This window comes from Cryptotermes secundus, unplaced genomic scaffold (genome assembly GCF_002891405.2).
Source record: "Cryptotermes secundus unplaced genomic scaffold, Csec_1.0 scaffold1361, whole genome shotgun sequence".
In the NCBI taxonomy this organism is placed as follows: Eukaryota; Metazoa; Arthropoda; class Insecta; order Blattodea; family Kalotermitidae; genus Cryptotermes; species Cryptotermes secundus.
This window is the reverse complement of record NW_019733337.1, coordinates 516,269-539,867: the sequence shown is the minus strand read 5'-3', so window position 1 is coordinate 539,867 and position 23,599 is coordinate 516,269. Positions and strand designations below refer to the sequence as shown.

The window sequence follows — 23,599 nt, the reverse complement described above, 5'->3', positions numbered from 1 at the left end:
CTTTGGTACCGGCCAATGATTACACTTCGTAGTATGTTGAATGTGTGTTCAATCACTGCATTTATTTTATGCCATGGTAAAATTAATCCTGAAATTTTATAAAGGATTTTTAAGGTCTTTCATTCTGGTCCGTCACACTAACAAGTTAATAATCAAGTTCCTTCCGTCAAATGTGACACTTTTATAAGTTTTCCACCTCGTCACCACCTGCCTTACATGTTTCGGCTCACCACGGAGCCATCATAATTAGACTTATGTTATCTGAGTGACAGGAGGGGAAGCTGAGGGAGAATAAGTACAGAAAAGCAAGAAAAATGAAATGAATGCCCAAGAGAGGACATGAAAGCATAATATTTCTGCGCCATATGTTTTAAGTTCGTGTGTCTAGAACTCTGCGAGCACTGCCTGAGAGGATACACAGAATCAGAATACACCACAGAAGTTTAGTCTTCTACTTAAGTTTTACAAATTTTTACCCAGTATTTTTCATGTGTTTTCTATTATTCTTGCACGAATGAGATGGCATTATATGTATCAATATAATACTAGGAATAAAAGTAATAACCAGACATGTCATGTGTCAGAATATAACCTCACTATACACTCCAAGACAACTAATGAATTGTGTATAGAGCAACAAGACTTGTTGGCTGGTGGAGAGACCAACCTATTTGGACAGAGGACAAAATGAAGCTGAAAAACCAAACCTTGACAATGACAATGAAATCGAAAACTATTAATGTGACCACACTCACTGCTTATCAAAATGCTACCATTTAACTACTGTAGCATCAATACTTTCTGCATAAATGCAGACTCGACCTTATTCACATTATATAACCTCACATACCAATTATTAATCCAGTGAAGTACCTTTCAGGCACATTAATAATTCATACTTGGCACCAAATTATCGCCACTGATTTTCAACACATAATGAGCATAATGCAATAAATATACTTGTATTTACCATTCAATTTGTAGCAAATTTAAGAATGCTTACAGTCACTTTTTGAATGCCACAAAATGACCTGGGATGAAAGCAATCAGTATGAAAAAAAATTATGTTAGAAAACAAGTCTCTGTTTGGTATTATAAACTGAACATTCAAAATTTAAAAAAAAAAAACATTTTCAGGCAATTGTATATTTTCACCAATCATTATCTCTGCAATGACAATTTTTCAAAAACTTTAAAAAGATTCCACGTCACAAAAAAATATCACAATCACCCAACTTCCCTTTGCTAAATTATGTACTGATACAACCACATACACACATTCTATATAGTAGACTGACGTAGCAATTCTGTCCATCAATGTTGTGGTATTACTGAAAATAAATATTTACTGTGTTTAATTATCTATAGTCCATCTCATTTACTAATGAAATTTAAATCAGTAATCTACTTTCTCAAGTGCTTGTTTGTGAACATTTACGCCACATTAAAAATAGTCTTTTTTTTTCTTTGGCCTTGGATGTTTGTAGAGGAGCTTCAAATGTTTTTGGAATCTTATTTTGAAATTTGTTGGCTAACATCCTAGTACTGTAAACCAAAATATTTATAACAAAAGCTGCTAATTCAAGCATTTGCAGGCACTGAACACCAACACTGTTTCAACAGATTGTCAACATAAAACACAGGCCATGTAAGTTGTGTTTTATAAACTGAATGCTGAAAGCACAGATTAATTCATTCACATCAGAATTTACATAAACAGTAATTTTAACAGAACTGTTTAGTGTGTGCCAGGGAACTGTGATTCTATTCAGTCTCTCCAAGGAAATCCTGGAACATTAACTTCAGATAGCTCACAATTCTCATTTACACTGATGCATAATTCTTTAACAATCATCATAAGCTTAATCCTTCTCACAACTCCAACATATAAATTATAACAAAGTTTCAGTCATGAGTCCCCATCAGAGTATGATATGGTGACAATCATGAGCAGTTTGGAACAGTGGATATAAGGAGGTGTCTGTTCGATCATGGCAGAAAAAAATATCAAGTGGATCCAAATTATTTATTACCTAGTTAAGACGCTGTTCTACACAGCTGCACTGGATCAGTTTTGTTCTTTAATCTCTCATGATTTACATTAACCAAAACCTTTGTGATAAAAATAATTTAAGTGATGCTTCTCCAGTCTCAAAATTATAACTTGTAGTTGTCCATGTTTACTTAGCCACTTTCATACTCTCCAAAGCCGCTGTTCTTTCTCTATACAGCATTACAGATGGACCAATTAATAATTTGCACTTAATTCTGCAAGTTTCCAAGGCCAACTTACTCTTATTAATACTCCCCAGGCTACAGAAAATAAATAAATGTTAATTATTATGAACCTTACTGTCTTCTGGGATGTGTGGCCATGTACATCACTACCATTTAGAGGAACCTCCTGTTCTCCATCTTCAGGGTGGATGAGTAATTCTTCTGCCCTGAAGACAGAGACAACAGGTTCTTCTGAAACACTGGTAACAATCTACAACATCATGCAATATCACATCCAAGAAAACAGTCAGCTTCATAATCACTGCTGTACCTCAGATCTCATAAATGTGAAGTGACACTGTCCCTGCACTTATTTAAGCACGTATCCCGCCCCCTCCCAAAATGGGGCTTGGTAATATAGCTGCATGCATTCTTGATCTTAGAGCTTGATGGAAGGCAAGTAATCAGTTTCCTGCCCAGGTACTGCTTGGATAGAAGAGTGGTTGGACACTGTGGAGAAGTAGATATCTCTTCCCCCTGCTGGCATCCAGCCCATACCCTAGTCACTATATCGAAATAAAGTAAAGCTATCCCTGTACCAGGCTGTGAAGGCCCGTAGAGTTGTCAGACATTGAGACTCATAGCATAGTAATTTAACATCAACATGTAACTAACAAACCTAAATTCGCATGTTGTGAAGAGAAACTGATGCATACAGCAAATAAAGGTAGAAACGAAGGTCGTGCGGGAGCTGGGATAGCTCAGTCTGTACAGTGATGGACTGGACAGCCATAGTTCAATTCCCTGTAGGGACAAGAGATTTCTCTTTATTCCACAGTATCCAAACCAGTTCTGGGGGCCCACTCAGCCTCGTATTCAATGGGTACTGAGGGATATTTCTGCAGGGGTGAAGCTGCCCACTCATTTCCATCCAGTGCTGAGGTCAAGAATGGTGGAGCTATACCACTCCCCCATATTCCTTCATGGCATAGTCCTTGGCAGAGATATTGCACATACTTCTTCATAGGTAACTAATCTTGATTACATTACCAAACTAAAACGAAGCCTCTCTGACCAGCAAAGCCAGATTTAATAAGTTTCATTTGGGCTCCTAGTGTACGTTTATTTACATGAGGGTACCACTTATGCAGTTTCGTTTATGGAGACGGTCTCCATTAAGTTCTGAAATGTAATCAATCATAGCTGTTTTCTAGAAAATCATCACTTCATAGTGTTTTGTGTCTTGTCTGCAGGGCCCCTATTTGTGGAACCAGAATGTTCATCTTTATCTGTGATGAATATGCTCTCAGACACCCAACATGAATACATCTGTCTAAGCACTTATGAGATGCACTACATGGATACACATACAAATGGCATTCCAAAAACCACATCTTCATATTCGCAAGTCTAAAAATGTATAGATCCATCAAAATCTTGAAATCAATTTTTTCATCACAATACTTTCTTATATACATATGCAACAAGGTAAAAAAACACATTTTTTATATGAAGTCAGATTCAGATAAATTAAATCTTTTGTAACCTGGGAAGGATCTATATTACATCTGGTTAGTGCTAGGTTTCTGGATTCTGCCCATCGTCTAGTATTCTGAACAGAACAAAATGTCCCATTCCAGGCTCAGTGACTCGTGGACCAAAGTAAATACATGCCTCCCAATCTTTTTACCTGAGGCCAGGAAAAGATCCAATTTCTAAAATGTTATGTCCTGTTTCGAATTCTAGACAATGGACAAAGTCCAGAAACCCAGTAATACGAACTGAAGAGAATTCTGAGTCTCCTCAATCTTTCTTGTCTTGTTCTCAAGTAAGTACGTACAATCATGCTGCCAACCTCTGGCATTGTAAAGTTAAAAAACACTAAATAAGTCATGTACTTCATTAGGCACCATGCCATGAAGGTGTAAGGGGATGTGGTGGTACAGCTCCATTTACTTTTAACCTCAGCACTAGATGGAATGTTTAGCTGTATGGCCCAGTGGCTTTGGCCCCATGGAAGCAGCCCCTCCTAGTACTGATTTTCCAGTAGGTTAGGCAGGCCCTACAGCAAATCTGGATATTATGAAGAAGAGAGCTGTCTTGCTGATGCCAGAAATTTGAACATGATTCCTTGGCCATTCAGCCCATAATCCATCACTATACTGACTGAGCTAATCCAGCTCTACCTTCTGCACTGTGGAGAAGAAAAAAATGTTACAAACTGAAGCAAAGTTATAAATGATTTCAGGTTTTCATAATGGTTCAGTGTCATGGCCTACACTATTTTTTTGTGATGCCACATGGTGTAAACGCGGGCTGCGCTGTCAACATATTGCAGACCTTTGTGTCCAGTCCCGACAAAGATGTAGACAGCAACACACTACACATTTTACACACAAAACAGGATCCAAATTAGCATTAAGCAGAACTTTTGTTGAAGTATTACAAAATTCAAATGAACAGAAATCTGCACGCAAACACAAATGGAAGACAAATTTTTTAGCATCACCATCTTCTGGGATATGACACCATGCTGTCTGGTAGCATGCAGTAGCATAGTTGGTTGAGGCATTATGCAACAAGCTGGAAGATCACAGGTTCAAATCCCAATGTCATATGATTTCTCAATTGACCTAATACTTCCAGCCGCACTATGGACCTGGGGCCAACTCAGCCACTAACAGTAATGATAACCAGGAACCTTCCTGGGGGTAAAGGTTAGCTGGTGCGCAAGGCTGACAACTTCATTGCCACTTTCTAGAAATGTGGGAGCCTGAACGTCTCACTAACCTATGGGCCTCCATGGCCTCTCACAGGGATAGCTTTACCTTTACCTTTTTACCATCTTCTAACATGAAGATGGAGACAGCAGGTTCCTCTGAAACATTTGTGCACCTTTCTGCCAGTCTACAGAGCAGCATATGCCAGAAGACATTAATGCTCACAATCATTTCTGTAAGAACCTCAAATCTCATAAAATTTTTAGTGTTAACTTATAAATTGTTGCGTGAAATCAGGTTTCTTTACCTTTGGTATTTGTATATCTATATACAGTTGACATCTTATCTAGGTAAAAAGCTTTGATCACACTTTTCCATGGCAGGAAATTAACTCTGCACCAATCTATAAAACTACCGAATGGTTCTTCCCCCAACATATTACTGTAAACTTGAAATCCAGTCTCCAATAATTACAACCTGAGCCTTACACAAAACACTGTTTGTCATTTAGGGTTACTCCTGCTGTCTAAAACAGAGAATCTAAATATACATTAGAGAATTTACCTGAACTGAGGTGAATGCAGGCTTATGAATGTATAATGTGAAATGGGATGTCTGCGAGAGCAGGAATTGTACATATCTAAGCACAGAATCGTTCTCAGAACTGAATTTGGTTGATACTGATAATACAGCCTAAAATCAAGAGGAAATTTCTTGACAATACAAATACAAACCTGCACACTACTATGGTCAGTGCCCCTTTCCTATCTTCTGTCAGAAGATTCCCAACATTATAATTTGACCCTACAGATTCACCGTCAGAATCCATTCACAATGAACTTCATGAATTTACAACACAGTATGAACACATGCAGAGTGATATAACTTTGCTCGTTATATATTTCGTATCTCTTCTACCAGTTGGCATATATGAGCAACAGACTGTACAAGTTTTATATTTCCCATACCAAATCACCTATTTCTTAAATTTTCATGCAAGTTAATTTGTAGCTGGTAGGAATGAAAGAAACAAAAAAGATGGGAAAGGTGTATCTATTTGTTTCCAAACAGAACGGTTCTTCACATTCTAAACCACTCACAGTATCATGTTAGACAACAAAGAATTAAATAATCCAATCTGTTCATCAAAGCAAGATTGCTTCCTGCAGCTAAGGCAATGGAAACAGTTGTCAGTATCTATAAGATTTTATACACAGAATCTGCGACCATTCACTGCCCTTTAAAACTTTATCCTCTTGAGAACAAAAGAATTATTTCTTCAGACTCTTAAAAATATGATCACCACAAACTCCATTCTCATAAACTGATTATAATGTGATGTAAAACTTATGATTCTCTATTGGTATTTAAATAGTGCAAATGAATTTTTCTTGACATTGCCCAAAAATTATCAACAAACATAAGGTCCAAGGTTGCCTCCGGAAATTGCAGGGCACCTGTAAATTTGATGATGCTTGTTGCATCATGACCCATTCTTGAAAACTATCAAATACGTCAAGGAAATATTTTAACAAGTTGCTATTTAGTATAAAAGAGGATACAATAAGCAAGGTTCATGCAATCACCAATGTTCAATTTGAAGGTACTACAACATATACATAATAACAATTGCATTAATATTCTCATCACCATTTCAGTGTGTTTTCAGTGGGACGCCCTAATTCTCCCCACTCCCACTACATTCCGTAGTTCATTCTAAATGACAAGTTACTAAACAAAATAACAGCAAGTGAACGGTGAAACATTAAAATCTGTGACAAGTCTTAAGGCCATTGAGTGAATACATGATCATAGTCTGATCATTCCACTAACTACAATTAATAACTATGTTTATCATAATTTATTGAACAAGATATTTTAATGTTGTACCTACAAAGTCATAAAATATAAAAAATAGCACATAGTACTGTTCTTACGTTTGTTTTGGTTTTCATCATGAAAGTCAGGCGATGACAATTAAATACTTCTTTACAGCTTATTTAAATTATATGTACTTTGTTTTGTTAGTTCTTTTTCTCACTTTTCAGAGGTATGCACGTGTTGTAATACATGTCTACAAAAAAGGCAATCAATCGGTATTTTAGTGGCATTTCTGGAAAGATTGCATAGCTGATGCTTTATTCCTAATGACACAATGTCATGCTTTTAGTAGATCTGAATTGTATTTATACAACAGTTTCCCTACTTACACATCCAAGTCAAGAAAGACCCACCCATTCAAGCATGACGCAACTATTTAACAGGCCCCACAAAAGAGGGGGAGGGAAAAATACATAATTTAAAACAAAAAACAAAAAAGACAGGAAGAAATGATTTGTCCCATGACATTTTTTTCTCCAAGTGCACTTTTCTTTAGTGTTTTCTGCTTTACCAATATACTGAAAACATTATGAAACAATGCTGCACGATAACATACACACAAACTTGTCTCGGTTTTATACCAGTATTAGTAAAGCCAATGTTCAGGAAAACTGTAATCTCTGTCATTAACAATTAATTACATTCCTCATCAAAACTGGAAGAGAAAAAAAAGAGCAGATATACAGTGTAATAAATAAGGCATTTAATTGCCAGTAAAACCACTGATGACACCAATCACTTAGGATACTCCCTCCTCTAGAATCAGTTTGGTTTAATCATTCATCAAGCATATTTAACACTTGTGAAGAGTTACCAAAAAAAAGTTCTTTCAACTTCCTTTCACAAACTCCTGTGAAATGTCTGTATACACACACACACACACACACACATAAAAAAAACAAACAAACTAATGAAATAATAATAGCTGTACAGAATTACATCCCTCATTAATTTTGTCTTCAAATTTACTGTTATCATACAAGTCTTGAAAACAGCAAACCCATAATGTTACCAATCTTACTGAGACCAAAATTTAACCAATCAATTTCAATAAAAATACTCACAAAACCATTAAAAATTGGGTAGGGGTTTAGGGAATTTGAATTAAATGTGCAACATTTGTTACAAATGATCATCGATTATTAACAAGAACATAATTACCTCACTGATTCCTTGTAACTAAGGACAGATAAAATTCATATTTCAGTAGTTCATATTAAATAGTTAAATTAAATCACTGGACATGCAACTTGGTACTGGTGGGTACACGATAACTACTGGAACACATCGAGACTTTACATCATCTGCGCAACAACCTTCTGAATGCAAAACTGATTACATTTATAACCATCGAACAAGGCTGCCATGTTCACCTTGCAGTCTAAATCATTATCTGAGCTACACAAAATGCACTGAAATAAAGCATAAATTGAAGAATTTTCAGTAACAAAGTTCAATGTGAGGAAGTTATTGCTACAAATGTACAATGCCCCACATAGTAGTAGCAATGCATTGCACCTTATCTTACAAAACTGTTAAAACTCAGAAGTACTTGCATGGAAAGCCAACAGATACATGCATAATTTCAATATAAGGTACTCGAGTCTTTCAAGAAGCCTGCAAATGATGCTTTGGAATGTGTAACATCAGCTTCATGTTCTTATATAAAATGAGTTGAGGTAAAAAAAAACGATGCCACTAGAATGTGATTAGTAACTCCTTAGCCAAGTCTGGTATTTCAAACAGAATGCAAAGTTTCAGAAACCTAATCTTCTTCAGTCCTCAAGCAAACAATTGGGGAGCCGCTCAGTCAGTTGGATCCACAGCTTCTTGTGGACCCAATTTAATTGAGGTCTCCCCTCATTTTCTCTTAGGATGCAAACAACTTTTTTTCCAAAATGTAGCGCCCTGTTCAGTAAACGACAGACAAGCTCCAGAAACCAGAAAGCATAATGGCACTACATCATCATCATCACAATTCAGAACAAACACAAGACATACATATCCTGTCGTGTTGGTTTTGGTGTCCGCAGATAGGGACTAGCTGTATTGACTGGGCCTAACTGTGCAGGCTTTTACATAAGGAAGGAAACACTGTCCAGTCTCCTAAACATTTTTAATAAATAAAACAGGATGATGGATAATGTCCAGTAACACAATAATTGTATTAATATACCATCATCACAAACTTGTATGTCTTATTTATGATCTCTTAGAATTAACAAAATTGCAGTTATAAATGTAGCTCACTTTTGCATCCAATGGTTCATTCTTTTATGTCTAACAACTAAATCAAAGAAACATCTTTTCTCTACAACATATCTTGGAATGTTGAGTATAAGCAAAATATAAACTGAAAAAAGAAAATTTCTGTACGTACAGACATATGTCCAAACATTTATGCACTAGAAACTTTATTTTTCAACATTGCTTAAATTTAATTTGAATTTTTTCATGATAGAAAAATAATAAGAAGGAAAAACTTATTAATTGTTCACGTCATATCCAGAGAATGGAACTCCGATCTTTATTAGCACTTGTGATCTGTGAATGAACACACCATCCACAATTCAGGAAAAGAAGAGCCTTCTCACTCAGTAACCTGCTTCAGCAAGTTCTGATCTATATATGTCGATGCCACCATCACAGTGGCGTGCTACCAATCCACTGTTATAAACAGCTTTTCTTGACTGTATTAAAATAACTGTAAATCCACATTACAGTGCAAAAAAAAATGAAAAGTACTGTGTTTTTAAATTAAATACCAACACATAAGACATGAATAATATATTTCACGTTTCAGTCCCGCAATTTGAGTACAGCATCTCTTTACTTACTGAATTGGTACCTCGGGGCAAAATAACGGGCTGAGACTGCTTACAGACAGGAGAGCTCACACAATCACAAGACAGTAGGCAGTAAGTGGTGTTCAAAAGTCACCACCATAATACAGAGACGGTACATACCACCAAACGCCACAAAAAAAAAACTTCCCATCTCCACTGAATCAATATGATTGTCATTTCTCCCCTCTGCATGCAGTTACAAAAAAAAACTGTACATGACAGTTCCCTATCCTGGTATGTAATGTACAACAATACTTGTAAAAAAAACTAAATTGCTTGCATGGGTGAAAACATTGTCTTGTTCGTGAGTTCAAAATATTTTAATAAAAAAAATGGTACTTCGGTCACTTTTCGTCATCCACTTTTGTTTTCTTTGTTGGTGGCTCTTCAAGGCTGCTTGTTGTTTCCTCTTCTGTCTCTGCCTTAGTGGTAGCTTCTTCGTCTCTCTTGTTGTTACACGCAATAATTGCTGTAGCGATCGCCGTTGAATCGTTGGTTGCAGAGTCAGAAGTGGCAATGGAGTCATTGGTGTTCTCATCACCAGGGGGGACTGCTGTCGGTGTTAAGGGTTTGTCCAATGAATCCTCTGTGAATGATGTAGTCGTATCATCCAGTGCATCTGTCGGAACTGCTGCAGGATGCTTTCCGTTGGTTGAATCTTGGGTACTCTCATCTGAGCTCTGGTCAGGTTCCTAGCGATGACACAAACAAAACACCATATCAATATTTCATAAAATGTTGGTACACTGTGTCTATATGACTGCAGTAAGCACTAAAGAATAAAAGATAATCATTACTGTGGTGTATAGACCCGCTGCTAGGCAATGATCGCGAAACAAACAAGACAACGGTTGTTGCTAGGCAGCAGCCAGCATACAAATGGACTGACTGGAAAGTGGTGTTTTCTATGCAGTCCAACCAACGACTGTGAAAGCAACAATGGATACAGCAACAGAGTAATGGTGTTTTCTACAGAGTTATGAGCAAGACAAAGTTTATAGTTTAGTTACTGTGGGATATTCGCCAACCAGTAAGGATGTAAGCAGAGGACCCTGACAGAAGCCATTACCAGGAAACAACTTGTAACAACACAGAAGACTTCGTGTGTGCCGTAGTTACAGGGATCTTTAGTGTGTGTAAACCAGTGAGGCTGGTGAAGTTACTTATAGTTACACATTGTGTGCATAAGTGGTCAATAAATTCAGTCACTCATACACATGACATTATAACAGTAACAAGGTCCACAGCAGACTGATGATGTTTGGGCCATCTTCATGTCAACATCCTGCTTGACAATAAACATTCTCAACTGTGATGGTATCTAGACTGCAAAGAACTACACTTAATTATATAAATAATATTAAGATTGTCAAATGCAACTAACCAGGAGGAGTTAATTACAAACTTCTCTTTTGTTCACAAATTATTTTATGTTACACAGAACATAACTTGGCAATATCCTACAGTCTGTCCGAAACACCCGAGGGTACATCATGCCTGCAGTAGGCAACCTTACAAAAAAGTCCTGTGTGTCCAACCATGTATCTGGCATGAAAATTTTTGTTCCCACTGTATGCTGAAAATAGAATCTAGAGACTTTCTGACAATGACACAACCTCAAAAATCTTGAATTAGTCGCATCTAACAATATTAGGAATGTCACATTAATAAGGTTCATCTTTAGAGTATACTAAATTACTCGTACTGTACGCTTATAGATCGTTGAAGGTCGCAGTGCGACTAACACTTCCTGTGTTAGGTCCAAATATTCTCTTCGGCATTTCATCTCACCCTCCATCTCATGTTCTTCCCTCAGAGTTAGAGGCCAAATTGCACAAGCATATAAAACAAGTAAAGAAATAATTTTGTATATTTTAAAATTTACATTAGATGCTAGATAAACCACTGGGAAGACCAATATTGTCCACCAATAGGTGGACAATATTAAAATGGATCTTAGAGACATAGGATGGGATGATATGGATTGGATTGATCTGACTCAGGATAGGGACCAGTGGAGGGCTCTTGTGAACATGGTAATGAACCTTCAGGTTCCATAAAATGCTTGGAAATTCTTGACTAGCTGAAGAATTGGCAGCTCCTCAAGAAGGGCTCAGCTCCATGAGTAAGTAAGCTAGTAAGGATGCTGGCCTAGGTGTGAACACAGCAAAAACTAACTACATGTTCATGTCTTGTCACATAAATGTAGTACAAAACAGTCAAATATTTAGCAATGAAAACAGCAAATTAGAATACAATTCAAAAAGAAATTGAGAACAGATTCAATTCGGGGAATGTTTGCTACCATTCAGTTCAAAATCCTTTGTCTTCCCCTCTGCCACCAAAATGTTATGACTCAACAAACAATAAAAATAAATGGAACCAATCTTCTGAAAAATTGCTGCTGTCACCTGGAACACTTATTATTTATCATGCATTTTGTAACTTCATGAAGCTCAGACCTTGAGAAGCAGCCACTTGTGCACATTTTGTGAAACCCGAAGTTTCATTACCGTGTTCACAAGAACCCTCCACTGGTCCCCTTCCAGAGCTAGATCACTCCAGTCCATACTACCTCATCCCATCTAACATCCATTTTTATATTATCTACCCACCTACATGTTGGTCTTCCTGGTGGTCTCTTTCCTTCTGACTTTTCCCACAATATCCTACAGGCATTCCTCTTCGCCCCTTCATTTTACATGCCCTGTCCATCTCATCCTCCTTGACTTGGCCATTCTAATTATACTCGGAGAAGAGTATAAGTTATGAAGCTCCTCATTTTGAAGTTTTCTCCAACCTCCCATCACTTCATCTCTCTTCGGTCCAAATATTCTCCTAACACCCTGTTCTCAGAGGTTCTGGACTGAATGGTAGCAGGTATTTCCCAAATTAAATCGTCTCTTAATTTCCTCCTGAATCAAATTTTGAATTGTTACTGTCATTCCCAAATATTTAAACTGTGCCACATTTTCAAAACATCAGTTACTTATCTTTATTTCATGATTTTTTCCTGCATTTTGGTGATGAGACACCAACATATACTTAGTTTTCTCTGTGTTTACTTCTAGACCAACCTCCTTATTAGCGCCAATTAAAGTTTGTGTGTCTTTGTGGTATCAATGTTATCTCCCAGCAGATTCACAACATTAGCTTAGACCAGCAACTGATATGTCCCATTTAATTTCAGTTCCACCTGGTTTTCCTTCACCTTTCCAATGGCGTATTTTAAAGCAAATTTGAAAACACTGGTCATAAAGCATCTCATCGTTTTAGAACATTGTGGATAGTAAAAGTATCACACAAATGTTTACCTATATGGACTTCACCACACGTTTGCTTTAAATGCAATTTAAACAGCCTAACTAGTTTAATGGATACCCTAAACTCTATGAGAATACTGTAAAATACTTCCCTCCTAACTGCATCATGGGCTTCCAAAAATGTCATACAAATATTTAAATTACAAAATTTTATTGAGACATATTTCAGACAGTAATAATTATGAGAGGGACAATAAATAAAGCCAAAAACATAGATACAACAGTTCGCTATAGACTAGGCTAACCTCTGTTAGTATGAATGAAATAAATTAATTCATTTTAAATTATGAATGCTCCAGTACTTGTGGTTTTGGGGTGGAATCTCCATTCTTTTGATCATGGTGGGAAGTCCCATTTTCTGTTGGGTTTGGGATACTATTCAATAATTCCGGCTTCATTTCTGAGGCAACATAATGGGTCCATAATGCCAGTTCAACCCGATGTGGGCTCCACGTCCCGTTATTAGCTGAAACAAAATGAAGAAATTGATGTATAGAGATAAAAAGAGTCAAACCTGTAAAATTCTTTGGAAAAGGCAGTACTACTAATTACTGATACAGTAAGTAAATGTCTGATTATCTGCAGTAATAGAAGGGAGAAACAGTGCACTTGATTAAAACTCTTTGTGAGGATAAATACAACATGTAATGAACCACACATTATGGTCTACTGGCCACTAAACATTTAGACCTACAGAAAGCAATCCTTACTGAATGTAAGTGAAGAGAACCAGGAAAGCATACTACAAATCACTGTAGAGTATCAGTGACATGTTTCACTCAGAAACAGGCACTGGGAACATTTAAACCATTACATGAAGCTGCAATCAATAACCAAGGGGTTATGGAATTTAAGCAGTTAATCCACAAGGCGCTGATTTTATATTATTTCACAGGCATACAACAAAACAGAAAAGAAAACTTAAGACTGTGGTTAAACGATTCAAACTGGTGTGGTAATCGTGGCAGATTCACTCAGAGAAAAAGAGTTTCAGCTGGGAACGCTCTGCTCATCCTACTCTAACCAATCACCATCAGACACTTTATAATATCATTTCAGCACGGGAGATCTCTCTCTTTCTTAATGTGAAAACATTTCAAGGGGTGTACTTAGTCCAAAAGATGGAGACAATTTCTACTTGAACACAATGAAATCCCACCAAAATGAGCATGAGAATTTGGGTGGGGGTTCAGTTAATAAAATTAATCCTGCTGGTGAGATCTGGTAACAGAAAGCACCAAAAAGAGTGGACCAAATAAGAATTTAATAATTTGAAAAATAAAGAAATAACTTCACTTAGTGGGAGGTGGAGTCCTGCTGGGTCCACTCGACACGGCAGCCACTGACTGGCCTATTGTACGTGCCCCGGGTGATTATGATGATGGAGAATTTGGTGGAATAAAGATTGGCAGGAGAAACCGAAGTACTCAGAGAAAACCTGCCCCAGCACCACTTTGTCCACCACAAATACCGCTTGACCAGACCCGGGATCAAACCTGGGCTGCCGCAGTGGGAAGCCAGTGACTAACAGCTTGAGCTATGGTGCGGCCAAGAAAATAACTTACTACATTTTTAATGTATTCATTATACTGTCGATTTTTCATGCTATTATGAATTCTCATTATAATAGTCTTCCAATGTATTTATCCCAAATTTTCTTTAAGGAAAAATTTATATATAGTCTATATATTGTGAAGTACAAGGACATGTTGGAGCATGCAGTAGCGCAGTAGTTGGTTGAAGCACTATGCTACAAGCCGGAACGTTGCACGATCGAATCCCAATTAGGTGAATTCATTCAACTGACCTATTCCTTCCAACTGCACTATGGCACCGGGGTTGGCTCAGCCTCTAACAGAAATGAGTACCAAGAATATTTTTGGGAGTAAAGGTTGGCCAGCACATAAGGCTGACAATCTTACTGCCATCTGTGAGCTGAGTGTCTAGAAAATGTGGGAACCTCAACATCTCGCAACCCTATGGGCCTCCACGGCCTGTTACAAGGATACCTTTACCTTTACTTTACTTCACTTTACTTTACAAGGATATGTTTCATAATTTCTATATAGGCGAAATCCCTTAACCCAAGCATCAATAACCCATACCTGAAAAGTCACAGTGGTGACCTGATCTGAAAACGTGTATAACGAATAAGGACACAGTACAGTACTCACTCTCTTTGTTAAGCCTCTCTACTGTGGTCTGAATATGCTGAACAAATTTGAGGTACTCCTTTGTGGTGTAGTCAATGCCTTCAATCTCAGGAATAGCCATAAGGCACTCATCTGCCATGAACGGGGCTTGATCTGGAGCAGCTGCTGCCAGCAGGGCTGCCACATGCAAAATATTATAAGACATTAAACATCAAAGTAGGAAATTGAAATACAACACTTTGCAAGTCACACATCAACTAAAATGGTCCAGGTTACTTCTGTTTAAAATCTGCTTCAGACAAACAGAGTGCTTCTTTGTTAAGTAGAACAGAATCCTGTCAATAGGCGGCATCAAGTGTGATCAAAACAACTTGATCTTCCTATACCTGTCATCCACAAATGATCTCAGATGCTGACACACCTTAAAACACATTAAGTGACTCACTGACCTGCCTCAAGGGGTAAAGCAGCCTGTGAGTAGTCTTACATCAACACAGAGCAAGGGAACAAGAAAATTTTAGGCTGTGCCACAGCCAAGACCGTTAAACTCTGTCTTCTAAATGGGGCCTCAAGTTCAGTTCCATGTGACACTCTGTGAGTTTCGTAATGGATGACGTCTCCAAGTTTCTTCTGTTTTCCCTGCTGATTAACATTCCACCACTGCCCCCTGAGGCATGTAACAGCTTCAACCAGACGGCATGTATCACATCCTCAGTCATTACACTGGGCCTCACCTCTGTCCTGGTTACAAAATAAATATGTCAAATATTGGAGTTATTATCTATATCCCCAAGTTCTTACCTGACGCCATTGTTGTTCCGACTCCCTTCAGGTTACTGAGGGCAGTAATGGCTTGTTCCAGATTTGGCAATTTACGAAATGCTTTCTTGGTTTCCATCATCACAGCACGGGGTGTGTTTACCTTCACCAGGTATGACAATTGCGGATAGAATTTTCCCCGCTGGAAATGTTGATCAAGTTATAAATTACTATAAACTGTTTAAATGATCACTCAACAGCTAATTAAGGTTATGGACTTCTGGAATGTGATGCCATGTAGTTTGATAGATATGTACCAACATTTCTGTGGAAATTGCTTCTGCCACCTTCTGCACTGAAGATGGAGGCCACAAGCTCCTCCAAAACACTGGTACCAATCTCCAGATTATACTGCATCACATCCAAAAGGACGATAATTTTTATACTCAACACCATGAAAACCTCAATCTCACATTCACTTCCATAACTGCAAGGGAACATGATGGACAGGTCGAGACACATAAAATTGGTAGACTGTTGAGAAGGCAACTGCACCCACTATCAGTTACAGAATGTTTCTTCAGCATTTGCAGCTTCAGTTCATCAGATAGCTCAGTTAATACAGTGTCTTATGTTATAGAAACACAGAGTTCATTCCCAGCATAAAGAGAGATTTATCTCCTCCTCACAGCAGCCACACCAGTTCTGGACCCGCTCGGCCTAACAAATCAGTACTGGGGGCTCTCTGGCCAGGGATAAAGTGAGTAGGGCATGAAAGTGACCTTTCACTTCCATTTGGTGTCATGGTTAAGATTTGTGGACCTACACCTCAACCACACACACACAGCTTCATGGCATGGTGTTAAATTAAACACAGACTTTACTCTCCATAACAGCCAAGAATTCAGTCTGTCTGTAACCTCCCCTTGCTTATTTCTCTTTCTTACAACTTCATATATAGGAACAAAAGGTGGCGGATTTACCATAGCTACCCAAAATAGCAGCTGCTCTCAAATACAGGGTGTATCACAACTGAACGGCAAAACTTCAGCAACGAACTCCTCATATAGAGAGAAGAAAAAAGTTTATGATGACATGGGTCCGGAAATGCATATAATTACAGAGTAGTAATTGTGTCAGCACACCACTGAAAAGAACAGGTAGAGGAAAATTTATCATGAAGTAATCACAGGTGACGTCATGATAATGATAGAGCTGTCCTCCCAGTGAAAGACCGACCCACCGATAGAACGGCTGTCCTCCCCGTGAAAGACTGACCCACTGATAGAACGGCTGTCCTCCCCGTGAAAGACCGACCCACTGGTAGAAAGGCTGTCATCCCCATGAAAGGCCGACCCACCGATAGAAAGCACTCATGTCGCCAATTCTTTTCAGCGGCGTGCAGACACAATTACTACTCTGTAATTATATGCATTTCTGGACCCATGTTGTCATATACTTTTTTCTTCTCTATACATGAGGAGTCCGTTCCTGAAGTGGTGTATAAGCCACACCTCTATAATTACATGATCTTCAAATGCAGACAATATTTTGCACATTTACATAAGTATGCTCAACAATAAGAACTCAGAGTAAACAAGTTTCACCTTGCCCCTCTTACTTAAAACACATTACTTTAATTTTGGGCATTCATGAGAAGCCCCAACAACATCAAAAAATTAGGTATGATGCATTTCCATTATGACTCCACTGGTTCAGGTAAAGTTTCCATCAATGTGTCAATTAATCAAAGCTTTATCTCTTGGTCAAAACAAAAACTACATACCATTACCAGACCTAGACAATCCAGCAACATTTCTTTTTCTTTAAGAACTGCTTATATGTGACACCATCATTTTAAAAACATCAATTTGGGTAAAGAAAAACACTGTCACCTAGTGCCTTGCTTTTCAATGTCACACAAAGGAATTACACATTCATGGCAGGAATGCAGTTGCAAATAAAAAGGGTAGGAAAAGGCTAACGTGTGCTACTCCTCTCATAAACGTCAAAGCAGAGGCAAAAAAAATTTAAAAACATAAAAACATGTTGCACAATTACATGGAACTATCCCAAACTTGGAAGCTGGTCAGTTAAAGACACAGAAGTGTTACACAACAGTACCAAAAAGCAAAAATACTTGCATGTTCACTTACAGTTTGCTTCCATTTCATAGTTTGTACTAGTTCTTCATGAATCAGGTGGGCATCTTTCCCTCGAGACTTTATTTTCTTTGGAAGTTCATTCTGATACCTGCAACAGGCAACAACACAATATGTGCAAGTGCATACCTTCATTCGCTCTTAGTTAGCTTTCTGCACTATATAATTCCGGTCTAGAAAACCGAGATTAACGTTGTGCTGACCACACAACACCCTCTATCTGCTAAAGTTGGTACTAACTTCGCTGACATGCAGTGGTCTCTTAGCAGCAGGCAATCTTGATGCAAAGTAATTTTCAGGACTGAACATAAGTTCTTCCTTGCACCCACAGGACTTCCACACAACTGGTGACAGCAGCAGCCTAGCAATCAGGGCAATACTCAATCAAGTATCATGAGGAAAGTTGAGAGTCCATTATAGGGAGGGAACAGCTTCTAAGTTCATTTCTGTACTGCAGAATACGATTCCTGTTTTAATTGTGATTTAAATGTTGCGCCTTGAAAGACCATTATTAAAAGTGAGAGCATCTCTGTGGCAAGGATCTAGAATGTGGTCATCTGTGTTATGACGCTGTGTAGTCTGGAAGGTGGGAAGGTATCATTCTGAGTAATATATATGCTGTTTCCATTTTCAGGGTGGCACATATGCAGTCTGTACATAGATAAAAATGTTTCAGAAGAAGTACTGCCTCCATCTTCAGAGTTTCTACATTTGCCAGAAGAACACAACCGAACTTGTATATCCACATCTACTTCCTCTTCCCTCCGATCTTGTCACTTCTACGCATGAGCAAGCCACTTCAAACATGGCAGGTCTTATATAATGAAACAGGTTAACTGAAAACATTCTTGATCCAAAGAAAATGTACATGATTAAAGGAAATTACACACTAATTTACTTACTTACGAGTACTTACTCGTACTTATGGAGCTGAGCTCTTCTTGAAGAGAAGCCAAATCTGCAGCTACTCAAGAATTTCCCAGCATTTTATGGAACCCAAAGGTTCATTACTGTGTTCACAAGAGCCCTCCACTGGTCCCTACCCTGAGCCAGATTAATTCAATCCATACCATCCCATCCTATATCTCTAAGACCCATTTTAATATTAAGAAGAAAGCAGTCTTCTGGGATTTGGCACCGTGTATATGTGGTGTTAAATGACATTTCGGAGGAATGTATCGCCTCCATCTTCAGGGTAGAAGGAAAAATATAAGAAATCCGCAAGAGAAGAGACTGTGAGAACCGGTAAAAGCAGACTGATTTTAATATTGTTCACCCACCTACGCCTTGGTCTTCCCAGTGGTCTCTTTCTTTCTGGCTTTCCCACCAATATCCTATATACATTCCCCTTCTCCCACATCCTTGCTACATGCCCTGCCCACCTCATAATTACACATTATTTCTTTCATAAAAATTTCAAGAAACCCTTATAATCTGTCATAAGCGTTTAATCCTTTGAAGCCAAAAGCTCACCTACACATTATTTTAAAATTTTGTTCCTGCCCTGTATCAAACACATTATGTCTCAATCATAAAGACTGGCCAGTTGGTCTTGTTTAAGGAAATAATCGCTGTTTATTCTGAGAATCATATGGAACATATAACTATACACACTGTATGGGAAAAATTATAGCAAAACAGGTAGTACATATAGGGACCACTGTGCTTTAAAGCTTTGAGCAACAGCATAACTCACTGGCACTCCAACTGGACGTTAGGCAATACTACAGTTAGTTAAATGCTACAGCTTTAGTTCCATACAGATGTAGTTGCATGTTCTCGTCATCAAGTGACCATCATTAGGCGGATTATATAATTATACAGAGCCACATAAACTCCAATTCCATAAAATTAACATTAAAAAGAATTACTGGTTAAGTATACACATGCATATAAAATTTAACGCAATTACAGCACTATCATGCATTCATTGGTGAGGCCTAAACAAATCCTGTACAATCAACTTGTGTCAAAGTCATTGCACCAAATGCAGAACCATAAATATGCATCGGTCCTTACAGTGAAATAAAATTTATTTTCAATAGTTTTAATAAATCTTTATTATTTGCGGGCAATCTCCCACAAACTCTTATTCAGCCGGTTCTCACTGGTCTGCACTTCTCAATTTCAAATGTGGAAACAGGGTTTAGCATGAAATTCTTGTCAATTTCTTCCTTTGAGACACACCCAGCAAGCCATCAAAACAAACCTCATTAATACTCATGTTTGTGCTGCTATTTGAAATAGACATGTCTGTGTTTCTGTTCTTGCCAGTGTGTGGCAAATATCTTAAACTGTACAAAATGGTATTCTTGTCATTAATTTTGTGAATGGATTATGCTATGTAGTTGTTTCTTAATGTGGAATTAATATTTTGCACGCTGTGACTTATGATCCTATCTAATATATGACTGGTGGAAGTGGTCTTGCTGTGAGGGCACAATTTACCCTAGGTGATGAAGTAACTTCACATGGAAGCGGCCAACGTTTGGTTATTGAGACAGGTTTTCTTTGGAAACAGAAATCAGNATGAATGAAATGAAACACAACTAGCGACATTGACACGGCTTGACAGTTTTAGGTTGTGTAAGATTTGAGGCTTTCACGGCGGTGACTATGAAGAAAGCAGTCTTCTGGGATTTGGCGCCGTGTATATGTGGTGTTAACCTCATATACACGGTGCCAAATCCCAGAAGACTGCTTTCTTTACAGGCTTTCTTTTCTATCTTCCTCTGTTTTTCTTTTTCTTAAATAAAAATGTATTTCTACTGCCCTTTTGGTCATTCATTCATTCATCAGTAATCTGTCAGACGACAGGTCCACAGTCTCTTCCAAAACAGTTCCTCCACTTGATGCGATCTTCTGTTTTTGGAAAGAGACTATCCAGGAAAAGTGATAATGTGGTAGTTTTTCCATTTGCTTTCCTTATCGCAGTACAACAGCCATTCTGGTCACGCCTGTTGCTATACAAACTTGAACCATCTCGAGCATCATTTGCTCTGTGCTTCAAGTCACCGCTGATGACGCTGCTTCCAGCATTGGTTTTTGGTTTTTCGTGTCTCTCTTCGTCTGATGCCTACCCTTTGACCTGTCCAGCAAGGGAGGCCCTGCCAGTAGCTATGCTACTGCTGGTATAGCTCTCAGGGTCCTTGGTATACTCAAACCCCCTCACCACGATAAGGTGGAGACACCGAGGGGGCTTTTGGTCAAATTGCGACCATTATTTGGCAGTAATCTCAATATGCTGTACAACAATCTACATAAAACTGTTCTCAGTCAGGGCACCAATGATAGTATTCATTATAGCGCCTTCAAAATTTGTGTTACTGTAATGTAGTTTTAAGAAAGCTGATCTGGTTTTCACTGGAGGTGAGCATGGGGGGGTTATCATCACCTGGGATATCATCTAGCCTTGTTCCATCGATGACAGGAATACATCAGACACATGCATTATTAAGATAACAAAAATGAGTATTACATAACCCCACCAGCCTAGTACACAGTCCAGTGATCGAGGATTTAGATCAATTGAACACAAAAAATGTGCATATTACAAAAACATCACTGTGTCATTCACAACCATTCAGAAGGAGTGATGGGAAGACTTCAAGATGACAAAGTTCTACAGTAATTCAAAATGCTGGACACTTGTCATAAATCAACAAAAACACCTAATTATGACTAATAAACTTTGCTTTAAATTCAAAATTGACAGGTATGCATACAAAGCACTCTGATTATGCACACATATACTAAATTATATTAGGAATCTAAAGTGAGATACCCGCCTAAGATATGAACCATAATATAGTACTGACACTTTCTGTATGAGATAAACCAGTTTGTGCGCACCTTAATAGCAGGGACAATTTTGGTTTTGTGCATCACAATATCCTTCACTGTGCATATTGTCAGATAATTTAAGGAAACAGGAAATAAATATATTTACTGTCAGATAATTTTATGAAACAGGAAATAAACATATTTCATGATGTCATTTTAAAGCATTAATAAACTAAAAAATATATCTGACATATCTGTCATTAACTTTGATATCTGAAATCCCGGTAATTCAACAGTGTTATAGTCTTCTTTCAAATGAATGTTCTAAGTGTATACTGTTTAACAATAACTCACAGTCAAAGTAATACTTCCAGCAATTTTTAGTACTGAATAACACTCTTACAATCAACAAAACAGCCCCAAACAATTATCATTTGGGAAATACACGATTTTAAATACATTTAAACAAACAGTTCAAATGCTACTTCTTCATCACTTGTAAGTTTTTTGAATGAAAACTTCAAACGATGTAAAAATTGTGTTGATAAACATTAGACTCACTTTAAAAGCAGCATAAACAAACTGAAAATAACATTTTTGGTCTTAATATTGATGTTCACATGTTGCAATGAATGCTGCCTCACTGCAAACAAAAAGATTCAGAACTATGCAACAATTCCTTCAGTTAAACTTGCTTTGAAAATTCATTTTCGTCTCATAATCTACAACATAACATCACTAAATTAAAGCATGATCAACTCCCAGGCTGACCAGTCATGGTTGAACAACTTGGTGGTTTTGACTAAAACTTCTGGCTATAAGACCATACATAACACATCCCTAGTCATGGAATACAGAAAATAATGTCTTCCTTAACTCAAAGAAAATACTCTTAAAGTTATGATAATGAAAATGCACCAGTGACATTTAGATTTCATAATAAGCTGCTGTAAGATAAATGCTTTGTCTAGTCTCCATTTTGGTTTATCTCATACTGTTGCATCAAGTGGTTTATGCTTTAAGCGCAGTATTTAGTCCAGGAAATTAACTAGTATACCTTCAAATACATTCGGAATATCATAAAAATGTGTTCCGGGCCTCCAAAATTTGTGTATTGGTAAGGAAAATATGATTAATTCGTTACGAAACCTATCATCAATTTCAAGGCAAACGTCAGCTCCATAGTCGACATGACGCTACCAACACCCCATCCCCGACTGCAGACCCCAGCAGATTGGAAGGAATTATAGGCTATTCCTAAAAATTAGTGAGGCACGTTAGTTGACATTGATTCCCACGTGACACGGTTGGCATTTAATGACCGCGCTAAAGATCGAGCCGTCCCAGGGAGCATTCCTTCATCGAGAGTAGTCTGCTACGTGCAGCGTAATACAAAGCAAGGTTCAATGACATTGTTTCCTAAATCTTAATCAATTTCCTGTTCTATTTCTACTCACCAATTATCCAATTTAATCAGTTCTTCCGGCTTTTTTGTTTTTCGATCTGCTTTCAACTTAAGAGCTTCAGGATATAACTTCAAAACATATTCGAATTGATTTGATGTTCCTTTAGCGAAGAAAGTTGCTGTATCTTTTACGGAAGCCATTGTGATAACTATACTTCACCCGCAGTACGGTAGAGAGCAGCACAACAGTTAGGTCATGCTAATAGTCGTACTGTTGCAATTGCCGACAAATTAATTTATATTGTTGAACATGCATAAATATAGTGGGATTAGTAACTCTATAAGCCAAA

The 23,599-nt window shown here is 37.8% G+C and overlaps 1 protein-coding gene across 1 annotated transcript; it reads right to left on the bottom strand.

Moving 5' to 3' along the window:
• Window positions 1–5,974: 5,974 nt before the first annotated feature.
• LOC111868101 lies at window positions 5,975–23,450 on the bottom strand. Its single transcript, XM_023858488.2, has 6 exons — window positions 23,302–23,450; window positions 18,056–18,152; window positions 15,942–16,101; window positions 15,162–15,317; window positions 13,290–13,453; window positions 5,975–10,356 (listed from the first exon to the last, which is right to left on the bottom strand). The coding sequence occupies exons 1-6, from the start codon at window positions 23,448–23,450 to the stop codon at window positions 10,009–10,011; spliced, it is 1,074 nt and encodes a 357-aa protein (XP_023714256.1). The 3' UTR covers window positions 5,975–10,008.
• Between the last annotated feature and the right edge of the window lie 149 nt (window positions 23,451–23,599).